General features: G+C 42.9%; 1 protein-coding gene across 2 annotated transcripts; it reads right to left on the reverse strand.

Moving 5' to 3' along the window:
* Positions 1-732: 732 nt before the first annotated feature.
* Positions 733-11,559, reverse strand: RBM24 (RNA binding motif protein 24). 2 transcript variants are annotated; one of them, XM_080378267.1, is made up of 5 exons: positions 11,238-11,559; positions 10,402-10,525; positions 9,267-9,321; positions 2,652-2,846; positions 733-2,026 (listed from the first exon to the last, which is right to left on the reverse strand). In XM_080378267.1, the coding sequence occupies exons 1-5, from the start codon at positions 11,403-11,405 to the stop codon at positions 2,005-2,007; spliced, it is 564 nt and encodes a 187-aa protein (XP_080234393.1). In that variant the 5' UTR covers positions 11,406-11,559; the 3' UTR covers positions 733-2,004. The 2 variants fall into 2 exon arrangements, with proteins under 2 accessions (XP_080234393.1, XP_080234392.1); XM_080378266.1 differs by having other exon boundaries at positions 733-2,846; positions 11,238-11,556.
* Between the last annotated feature and the right edge of the window lie 499 nt (positions 11,560-12,058).

Raw genomic sequence — 12,058 nt, forward strand, 5'->3', positions numbered from 1 at the left:
AGTGGTGAACTCTGGCAGCAGAAGTACATCAACGGGAGCACAGATGGCAGCTCAAGGGAATTGTTGATTCCCTTTTACTTAGCGCTCATTAGACCATAGCTGGCACAGCGGGTCCAGTCTTGAGTCTTCCAGTACATGAAAGCTGTTGATGAACTTGAGTGGCTCCACTGGAGTCATCCAGCCCGATGGCTGGAGGCTGAAGCATGAGCCTTGTGAGGAGAGGCTGAGGTGTCAGGGTTTGCTCAGCCTATGGAAGGGAACAGCAACCTCCCAGCGCCTGAGAGGAGGATACTGAGAAGACAGGGCTGGGCTCTCTGCCAAAGAATGAAAGATGAAGGCTATAATTGAACAGGGGAGGCTTTGGCTAAATAGAAGGGGAAAAAACCGCCACCACTATGGGGATAATTAGGCCGTGGAATAGATTACCCAGGGGGGTTGTACAGTCTTCACATGGAGGATTTTAAGAACTGACTGGACAAAACCATAAGTAACCTGGGACCTCCCAAAGTCCCTTCCGCTGAATGATTTTATGATAACTCTCAGGAGGGATCTTCTCCATCTTCTCTGTAGAATTTCTTCCATGTAATATAGTTCATGTACCTATGTATGTAAAGCCAGTGCATATGCTGCTATTCACCCCACAGACCAAGGAAAATTATATAAAAGGCTGCCCCCCTAGTTTTAACTAAACAAGATTTGAGACTATTTGAGCAAGAACATCACTAGACGGGATGCTACAACATTTTTTTAATTGTTTTAATACAAGTGAATAGATTAAGAGATCTGAAACGTTGTAAAGCAATATACATACCGAATAAATAATATGCACAGGAGAGTCATGTCTACATTATAACACTGGCTAGTATTCAGAATACTTAAAATAGATCCAGTGACATTGGATAAAGTCCATAAAAATGCTATCCTGTCTTCCCTTGTATGAAATTGTTCAAGTATAAAAAAATCCAATACAGTGTAAAATATTAAATTCCATTTCTGTCAAGAGTAAAAATTGCAAGTATTGTAGTTTCACAGGACAATGTAAAGCAGCATTTTCTAGCAAAGGGAAAAATAGTCAGTCTACATACAGATGAGTGAGAAAACGGCACTAATGTATTTGAGAGGTCTACATGAAAAAGTAGTAGAGGGAAAAGAATGAACTAGCAATGTTTTATGTAAAAACCTAAAAAAATGTTAATTTAAGAGTACCCTCATACAGTGCACATACTGAATTTAAATAAATCCAAGTCAACATCCTTAGTTAATTAGGTTAATATTTAATATGCTACATCTAAGCCTACTAAATAATTTATGCCATGAGATGAATACATAATTTTACAGTGTCACATCTAAAGTCGCTTTCTTTAGAGCGCAGCATAGTAAAACTTTCAAAATAAATATTTCTTTTTAAATAGCATAACAATTAAGGCACAGTATAAATCACATACCATTAACCCTTCAAGAACTGCAGTCTTGGTAACAAAAGTCGCCTTGTGTACTGTATGTTTGCTAATAAATATTTTAAATATAATCCTGAAATAGATATTAAAATTGTACAAATGGTTTCAGAAAAGAAAATTCCCTTAAAACAGTTCTTAAAGGTTTTAATTCATTAAGCTTCTTCCTGCCTTTATTCACAAGTTACGAATAGATGCAATAAATAGAAAGAGAAGGCTGTTGTAGTAAAGGGCTGATCCTATTTTAGAATCAGAATAGCTGACACCAGCAGTTAAAGTTTCCCAAAAGTGAAACGGGATGGGGCGAGGGATTAGGATGTGACAAGCTCATCACATGAGCACAAGTGATGTGTTCTGTCCAGAACTGTCTGTGTTATTGATTGTCTCTACAGCTGTTGCACCCCTTACTTCCACATCACTTGCTCCATAGTTCCACTCATCCAGAGGACAGAGAAGAAAATAACTTTGGTGCCTGTCCGCCATCTTACTAGCCGGCCATCTTCCTTGGGTTGTTCGATGCCCATTAGTGAGACAGTGAGAAGGTACTATCTCATGAAGACAACTTCTGAAAGCTAGAAAGGACAATCAGTGCTTTAAGCTTGTATCCTCTTAAAATGGATAAAGATTACATATTGCTGACTCAGTTTTTTTTCCCTGGTTCAAACTTTTCAAATATCATTTTCTTACTTATAAAAGGCAGTTTTGCTTCCCTGATGCTGTAAAAAGTACACCTTTGCTTTTTTTGGTTCTTGTTTGTTTCTTTGAGAACATGAAGTCCCGTTGCTACTCCTGCCACTCTTTCATGACAGCACAGTATTTTTTTCCCCCGTTTTCTTCTGGCTCAATACTTGAAAGTAGACATGCCGCACTACCCCTCCCCTCTAACAACATGATTTGGATGCATACTGTATGAAGACAGTGGAATAAAAATCTTTAGTTTCGCAATAGCATCGCTTTCCTTAAAGCTCCTTAGTTAATATCACTTGTCTCTGATTAACTACTTATACTGGAAGGCTGAAAAGAGGAAGAGAAAGAGCGAGCTTCCTTCAGGAGTCCATCTGCTATTGCATACGGTCTGTCTGCAGCTGTTGGGGCTGGTACTGGCCAAAAGCCGCAGCGGCCGCAGCAGCCGTCCCAGGCGCTGCGGCGGTGATGGGCTGCTGCACCGCGTAGCCGTAGCCCCCCGCCGCCACGTACCCGGCAGCGGCAGCCGGCGAGGCCGCGTACGGGTACTGCTCATAGGCGGCCGCAGCGGCGGAGTACTGCGCGTACGCGGCTCCGGTGTAATCGATGTAGGGCGTAGTGGAAGCAGCGGCGGCTGCGGGCTGAACGTGGGGAATTACCACTCCGGGCTGCACAAAAGCCTGTGGATAGACATAGTGAGCAGGTATCCTGTTGAAAGATGGGAGAGGGAGTTAGAGTTGGTACGCGAGTCAGCGCCTAAGCGTCATATCCATACTCCGAACTAAAACAAACTCAATTTAGTTGTTGTTATGTGCATAGGGTTGCCACAATAACTAGACTCAATGGACCAATTATCAGTTCACTGGCCCGAGGAGATGCATCGCTCCAAAGCACAGCATTACAGCTGAGTTAAATAGAAGTGTTTAATGTTGCTTGAGGATATTATGTTTAATGCTATTAAAATCTTTAGCAGGACCAGGATTACTGGTGTCAGTTTTAAGACAACTCTAAAGGAGTAAGCTTAATTATTCCATCTGGAAAACTGTGGTATTTGGTTTTCAAATCACCTGTAAGTCATTTTTATTACCTTGCTTCTCACTTAACTACTCGACTCTTAGTAAAATTATTTCCTGTAATGCTTTTATTATTAGTAACTGAGCAGTTTGACAGCATCACTATAATGAGTTTGACAATAGCCAGTAAGGCAACAAAATGCTTGAACCCTGACTTTATGTAAAGTCTTCTCAGGGAGCGGGGCTGCGGGGAAGAGTGTATTGTGGCAACCCTACTTAAGTTGCTATGCAGACTCAGCACACATTAATTTCTCTGCAACCTCAGTCACCCTTATTAAAAATAAGAAAAAAAAAAAACCAACACAGGCGACAAAGGAGTTTAAATAAAGTTCACAAGTGTGGTAAACACAGCAAGAATCACACTTTCCAAACGAACGATAGTGCAGCTCACTCCGTCACAAGAGGCCATTGAGGGGAAGCTACATAGATGCTATTAAAATCCATAACAGTGACTCCTAAGTACATGTGCATCACACTTTTATAAAAGTTTGTAAGGACACAAGGGTCAAACCTGTTTGATTATCAGGCCACTGATGTCCTGCTTTGTGCCAGCTTGTTTATTTCTATGCAAGACATACAGCATAGAGTTTTTTGGGAGGTGGGCATAGGATTAAGTCTAAATAGATCTGGTGCTTAACAAAAGCAAAAAATCAAATTTACAGCTTAAGAAATAACCATTCTGAACAGATCAGTACACACTTTCCCATCTTCTCCAAGTCACAAAACTTGCTTCCTTAGCTTGCTTACTCAGCCCTTCAGTTTTGAAAATTGGTCATATCGTTGTCTTAGAACACAAGTATACATACAAGTTAATCTCATAGCTGTATTTTATCATATACTATGATTTTTTAAAATTAATCTACTCAATATAATTCTCATTTTACATTCATAACCCTGTCTGGCATCTGGATTTCCACAGAAAATTCCTTCATATATGCAACTCCTTTCCAGTCAGTGAATCTTTATAAATCCATGAAAAACTGCTTGTGCAGATTTACTACTATTTCACACTGAACTTTACCTTTACAGACAACTCTGAAGACTGCACCAACCTTTTAGCACACTGTAAGCCACAGATGCAAATCGCAACGGTAAAAACTGTCCTCTTTTCTCCAAATTCAAGGTTTAATGGAAAGGGGGCTTTTTTTTTGTTTCATTTTTCATTTAACTTCAAGATTTACTTAAGTGGTCAACAAAGAAACATTTCAATCAGAAGGGACATAGTCAACTAGATTAATAGCAAAACAGTTTAAAATAAGCGATTGTCAGGCTTTAGAACAGCCTATTTTTCTTTTTAAGAAAAAAAGAGCTCAGTTGATTGAATAGGAATATTAGCAGAGAGAAATGTTCAGTTGCCGTGTTTAAGACATGAACACCACAATCATAAAAACCCAACATGTCAATGAAATTAATTTCCTATTATGTGAAGGGAGAAATGGAGAGGGGGAGGAAAAAAAAAAGAAGAGTGACAAATAGGGATTGGGAAGGGAAAGAAAACATAAAACAAAACCATAAGTTGGGTTTTTAACACTCACCTAATTTATGAAGTGATTAGCCAGAACTGCATTTGAAGCATACTTAAGCTGGCTCTGTGCATTTAAATATACATCATTACCTGAGCTCTCCATACAGAGTGGATGAGCATAAACAAGCATTTTGTATTGGTCACCAATCAAATACAATCCTAATAAATATAACACCACGTTTTTAAAGTATTAAGGAAAGAGGTATAAATCCAAATTTGAAGTCACCGACAGCCTCTTCTGCATCATTAAGAGTCTATTTAACACCACATCAGAGGAATCTTTACATACAGCGTTTATGAAAGAAAGTGATTCTAACAGAAGAGACGCTAAGCAAGCTTATCTAGCTGCTTGTGTTGACTTGAACTGTCGTTACTAAGATTTTTCAGAAGACATTAGGACACTCGGCCGTATCCTTGAACAAGACAGAAAGATACATGTGCTCCCACTTAAAACGTGTGACTTGTTTTATTTAAGCCAAGAAACTAACAGGTGGTGAAGTTACGAAACATTATCTGTTTGCCACATCTTATCCTACAATAAACATAAACCCTGTGCAGGCTCCTCACCACCATGCCATTTCACACATGATGATTGACAGCATAAGCTGCAGTAGGGCTATTTTTGATCATCTGTCATGCTACAACTGTTTTGAGTCGAGTAAAATGGCTTTATATGGCCAAAGTAAACGTCTACCTACTGCAGAGGCCAGCACATGTAGATCTCAGCCATTCAGAACCCAACTGCTTTTAATGTTCTGCCAGGTCAAAAGCTGAGAAAGCAATTCCCAGTTACGCTGGATATCCTGAGTATCCTTAACTTTAAATAAAAGCTGCTGCTTTACTTCCGAGAGTAAGAGTGTGAGAATTATACATGGTTTAAGCTTTCTTTCCTGGCAGTAGTTTGTATTTTGGAATGCATGTTTACTGTTTTATGCTTTTGCAATAAAAGGGAAGCCACGTTTAACTTTAGCAGCAACTGCAGCTTGGGGATATTCAAACCCGAATGACATAACACCCCTGCCATGTGCCTTAAGACCTTCATCGTTGTTACAGAAGAATTCTACGAACAGAATTGTTTAAGTAAGACCTCAAAAATAATCCTATAAGCAATAATAAAGTGAAAGCTAATTGTTTCAAAGGAAAGAAAGGACTTTCTAGACTAATGCAGAGAGCTGTGGCATATAGAAATACAGCACTAGTAGCACATCATTGACCCTCAACATGAAATTATTGAGAAAGTAGATAGTCAACTTTGAACTAAATGTTTTGCTTTGGCCCTTGCATGGCATAATCTGGGTTTGTAAGCATAATTAAAGAGTAGATTTCCTTATAGCAGAAACAGGTTATGTAAACATCAAGATGTACAAGACCCTTAACATGCTTCCTTTTAAATTGGTGTCTGATGCTGTTAAAAGGACATTTAGCATTCTGCAGGTTAATTTCTGACTGTTCTGGCTTCTTTTCCTCTTTCCAGATTATCCATAGTCTAGTATTATACAGGTCTTTTGATCATAAAGTCAGGAGAGGGCTTTTCCTTCTCTCTGAAAAACAGCAGAATTCCCTAACCCTTGGAAGATACTACCTGCTTGGTTATTATCAGCTAACCATTTGATAATGAACTTACTAACTTTGGATTTAACTCTGGTCTTACTAAAAAGAAGAATGGGACTGTTCCCACTTTGATCAAGGTGCAAGTTCTAGACAGAAAATAAATAGGCAAAAAATCTTTCCAACAGAACAAGTCATGTCCTACACCAATACACCAATATAACCCCATATTTTCCCACCTATATTAAAGTAAAACTTATATAAGCAAAATGAGAAAAGCTATTTTAGGAGGCAAAGTCATCTTCCCTCTCCAAAAATTCCTACTGAATTCAAAGATAATTTTTTAATAAACAATCCTGACAATAGAGCTGTATAGATAACCAGTCCTGTGATCAAAAGCTTTCTACAAACACACCAACAGTAAGATAGATGCTGAATGTAAAGAGCAGGGAGAAATGTTATTTGGTGGATGACTTGATCTCTGCAGCACTGAATAAAGAAAAATGCCCAGCATTTTAAATGCTTCATGCATTGAAGCTAATCTAGTTTCTGGCTCCCTCCACCACAATAATGTTGTACTTAATTCAGAATATTGTACTTCTGCATCTTCTCAGTAAAAGTAATGTAACATAATCCAATTATTTTCAGTTTCTTGTTTGATACATGGGGAACCCTATCAAAACACTACTGCCCATAACAGAATATGGCAGCACCTCACTAATTAGCACTCCAGTAGGAAAAAAAAAACCCACCATCAACCCCAACATTAAATATTTGGAGCTTTTGTGTATGGATTAGCTGAGTATTGGTAGTGAATCACCGCTATGACCCACTTCACACAGCATATTAGTAAAGTGTACTTTTCAAAAGCCCAACTGCACAGGAGGAAGAAAGGCTTCAAGGTGATCATGTATTTCAGTACAATCCATGTAACGCTCTCCAAGAGTGAACTCTTCAATAAAAGTAGATTCATGTAAGCACTGAAACAACCCCTATTACTGTCAAGCAATATAGTGAGTGAAGATGCTCGTTCATCCTAGTGAATGCTGTTCTTCTTAATCTGAACTACATTCTTTAGAAAAGGTCCAGGTCACTGGAAATTTTGAGGAGGATGTAGGATTAGTTATCTCCTTGGTTTGCACATAGTAAAAGAAAGGCAAAAGCCAAGGATTTAAAATGACCAATTTCATATATACATGACCCTGCAACCAGCATTCCTTTTCTTCAGATTTATGTACATTGCATTAGAAATAAAACCCTATTCAGCCTGCTGGAAGAATTTCCCTGACCTAAACAGTATATACATGATCTATTGTTGGCTCTGGGTAAGGAAAGGAAGAAAGAGCCCTACGTTTGTACAGTCCTTTAAGCAAGTGATTGCCACAGGTTCTCCTTTTCTGTTGGGCTCAGCAAATAACTCAGTCTTTCCATGGCTGATCCTTGTGCAATCCACTGGTTCCTCTTTGCAATAAGTGCTTTAACAGGTCTGGAGACAACAGGCTCCGCTTCCTGCCCACCTTAGCACAGGCATCCTCAACTTTTCACTGCATAGACACTGTCATCTCCTCACACTTCAGGGTAGTTGAACAAAATACAGTAGAGGAAAATCATAAGAAGGAAAAAAAAGAAAAAAAGAAGACGACACAAAGTTTTCCACAACCTCCCCATGTGTCTCAGAAGAATCAACACTCTCTTTTAAAAGCACGTGAAGTTTCTAGGAAAACCTTCCTACAGTTTTGAGGACAGGAACTGTTTCCTACCGTTTGGACATATCAAACTACTGAGAAGCTATCGTTGCTGAACAACAGATGTGTACAATATTCTAAAGCTATTCTAGCCAAATAAACAAAATAAATTTGTGACGCATTTTTCCTACTTCATTGTTAGCTTACTCATTAATTAGCAAAATGCATTATTTTGCAATGAGTGTCTCAGTCAGTGTGCATTAGTGAAGTGACACTGTATGGAAAGTTTAAAGCAGACTTCACCTCCTAATTATACGCCTACAAGAAGCAAGAGTTAGGTATACTCAAGTAAAGGAGAAATGCGCTATAGATTAAAGAAAAAAAATCTCAAATTAGAAAGCCCAAATGGACGCACATTGTTAATAAGGAGCTCCACACCCCTCCCAAGAACAAAATCCGCACCCCCTCCCAAATTATGAACATGCAAGCAATACGTTGATTTACTTAAAAATCAAGAAATCACACAATTTAGCACTCACTACAAAATATGGTTAAAAAAGTCACAGGCTACAGCTTGAAAGCAAGGAAAAAAAAAAAGGCCCTTTGCTCCCCATGGCAAAGTCACTCCTCAACAACAAAAACAAAATTAAAAAGACCCCCCCAAAAAAACTTTCACTACAGCTCTTTCAATTAAATAAAAGCACACAGTTTAGCTATCAACACCACTTCATTACTGTAATAAATAAATAAATAAAAAAAGCACACGGAGGTCTATTGACTATATGAAAAAAAAACATACATGCATCGTTAATCACCATTTTAGCTTGTTTGTGTTTGAGTCTACTGGTTACAGAGTTTAATTCCAAACAGAACTATTCCACCTCTTATCATCATATCCTTCTGATCAGTTATCTTAACTGTAAACGATCCCTGTCAGATTAGAAAGAGATAAATAACATTGAGTCAAGCTGAAAAAAAAAAAGAGAAATGGGGCACAGCAATCTTGCATCAAGTCATACCTCCTTGTTTTATCAATGGGTCATATGGGACTGGACTGCTTAGGTGGAAGGGACACGTCCCACACAACTTGACTCAGCTGCAGCATTTAGAACATGACCGTCAAGGTGAGCACGTTTACGGGTATGCATTTATAAGTCTGAGGAGTTCAGCACTGCTGGTCAGTTTTAAGGATGCTACTGCAAGAGGCCTTCAAGGATCATTCTTTTTCTTTCCTTTTTTTTTTTTAAAAAAAAAAGATCTTTCCTCCCCTGTTTGAGGTCCCACTGAACAGACTTACCCAAAAGGCCTCTGTATGAGAGCTGGATGAAGCTGCTGGACACCAAAGGCAAAACCTACCAACAAAAACACATCACATTCTCTGTATGGGTGTTCTTTTGGCCACTTATTTATGCTATATATACACACGCACACAAAGAGTAACAGCCTTCACTAACAACCTCCAGTGATGATGCCTGAAAGGCTGTAGAACCAAAAATCAGAAAGCAAAATGTATCAATCCACACACACAAGTGCATACAGAACTTAAACCAGTAACGTGCATACTTTCCTAGAGATGTTTAGAAGAACATTTTCTAAACAATGAGCACAAAGTTCTCACACTTCATGTCATGTTCCACTCTCGTCCCTAACTTTAGCGTCTGAAGGATTACATGGTACTTTCTACTCATCAGTGTATTTGCATACTTTCTACAGAGTTTAATATGAGCCATCTCTACTCGTGAGGACTTAGCGTGGGGGCCAAATCCTCACTTTGTTTCTGTTCGTCAAGTGCCCAAGCATAAACCCCTCCTTTTCTTGATGGGCATTTAATTACTCAGACAGGTGTTCCCGAGGCGAAGCCCACGGGAATTCAGAGCAGCCTCCTTCACAGCACAACCGTGTACACGCTGCGCTTCTGTCGCTCTTGCTGCAAAGCGGCAGTTGGGGATGCGGCTGGGAGATCGGTTTGGCTCAGATGTGGTCTTAGGAAGAGCCATTTCATTTTAAAGTCTGCGTAATAGCTCCCATCTGCTTGAGGAGTTTGCATTGGGATATCGTTAGTATTAATAAGACTGCACACATTGGAAGCGATTCATTCCTAGGCCAATCTTTCCCTGCAACGCTACTGTAAATGGTCAGCGCCACCACATTCCCGGCGGTGGGAATAACCAGTGAAGTGTTGGAGCTGTGCAAGTCTTCCTGGGGAGCCGCAGAAATCTTATCTCTGATTGCTTTTGGGTTTTAAGTGAGGCACATGTACAGAATAGCCGGGCAGTTGCTACACGCTGCATTTAAAAATCACACCCAAGGCACAGGCGGGCAGTGAGCATACTTCAGGAATGCGCAGGGCAGCGCTGCCTTTTCGAAAAGTTGTACTCTTTGCAGAAACCTGAGGTACAGAGAGAAAAAGCCATCCAGGGCCGCGTCCTCACCTGGCTGCATTATCCGCGGCTTGGCGCCCAGGTAGGCCAGGTTCACGTTGGCTTTCCTGCCATCGATGATGGGGTTGGGGTCTTTACAAGCCCTTTCCGCGGCAGCTCTGTCAGCCATGGTGACCTTAACGGGGCGATGCTGCGCGTTAGATCCCTTCCCGTGGGCAGGGAGCGAAGCCTCTCGCCCCCGGCAGCCACCCAGCGGCGTGGGGCCCGGCCCGCCCCGCCGAGGAGCCGGCACCGGGGGCCGGGGCAGGGCGGGGGGCGCGGGCCGGGCTCCGCCGCCGCTGATAACCCCCGGCGCGGCCCTATCGGGGCGCAACAGGCGCGCTGGCAGCGCTGCGCGGACTGAGGCCATCCCCCCTCTCTCCTTTTTCAGTACCCCCCCCCGCCTCTGCCAACTGCCCAGCGGGGAGAGCGAAAGGGAAAGGAAAAAAAAAAAAAAAAAAGGAGGGAGGGGGGGAAGGAGGAAAAAAAAAGGGGAATGAATAAAAAAGGAGGAATAAAAAAAAAAGGAGGAATAAAAAAAAAGGAGGAATAAAAAAAGGAGGAATGAAAAAAAGGAGGAATGAAAAAAGGAGGAATGAAAAAAAGGAGGAATGAAAAAAAGGAGGAATGAAAAAAAGGAGGAATGAAAAAAAGGAGGAATAAAACAAAAAGAAGGAATAAAAAAAAAAGGAGAAATAATAAAAAAAGGAGGAATATTAATAAAAAAAAAAACGCCCCCCCAGCCGCCCCCCAGCCCGGGCTGCCTGGCTCCTTCCAGCGGCCCCCGCAGAAGTTTCCCCGCGACACCGTCGCCCACCTGCCCCGGCCCGGCCGCCCCCGCCACTTACAAAGCCGTATCCCCGGGACTTGCCCGTCTGCCGGTCGGTGATGACCACCGCCTCCTCGATGTCCCCGAAGACCTCGAAGTACTTGCGCAGGCTGGAGTCGGTGGTGTGGTAGGGCAGCCCCCCGACGAAGATCTTGGTATACGTGGTGTCCTTCTGCGTCGTGTGCATCTTCCGCCCGGCCCTGCGCGCCGCGCCGCGCTCTGCACCCACGCGTGGCCGCCGGGGCGTGCGGGTCCTGGGCGGCGAGACCCGCTCCCAGGGTCAGCCCCGCTCCTTCCTCCTTCCTTAGTAGTACTATTATTATTTTTTCCTTCTCTCTGCCCCCCACCCCCGTTTCCCCCCCGCCACCCAGTTACAATGCAATTCCCTTTTGCCTCGGCAAACCCGGCTTCCTCCTCGTCAAGCGCGGCGCCCCGCAGCCCCCGGCGGCGCGGAGGTCGGTACCGGCGGGAGGGGCGGCCGGGCAGCGGCCAGCCTGGTGGCCGTGGCGCTGGCAACAGCAGCAGCTGCGAGAGGAGCGCAGGGCCTGGGCGCTAACAACTGAGTGGCCTCCCCCCCCCCTAAAAGCCACCGGGTCGGGCACTCTCGGTTCCTCCTCCTCCTCCTCCTCCTCCTCCTCCTCCTCCTGGCAGGGGCGGGGACGGCGGCGGGGCGGACCCCGCGCCCGGCCGCGGCCCAGCCGGGGCTGACACACAGCTGTTGCCAACAGCTGGATGCCCCCCCCGTGCGGCGGGGAGCCGGCCGGCAAAGGGGCCGCTGCTTCACAAAGTGCCCCGCGGGGGTCTCGCTGCCCTCCGAGGCAGGTGTGCCCCCGGGTGCAG

The sequence above is a fragment of the Falco punctatus genome (genome assembly GCF_963210335.1).
Source record: "Falco punctatus genome assembly, chromosome: 3".
NCBI classification, from domain to species: domain Eukaryota; kingdom Metazoa; phylum Chordata; class Aves; order Falconiformes; family Falconidae; genus Falco; species Falco punctatus.

Coding starts and splice junctions, on each gene's coding strand:
- RBM24 (XM_080378266.1), bottom strand. CDS start 11,405: ATGCACACGACGCAGAAGGACACCACGTATACCAAGATCTTCGTCGGG. Junction 9,322..10,401: donor GCCGCGGATAATGCAGCCAG/GTGAGGACGCGG, acceptor TTTTGTTGGTAG/GTTTTGCCTTTGGTGTCCAG. Junction 2,847..9,266: donor CTCATACAGAGGCCTTTTGG/GTAAGTCTGTTC, acceptor ATCTTTCAACAG/GATACCTGCTCACTATGTCT.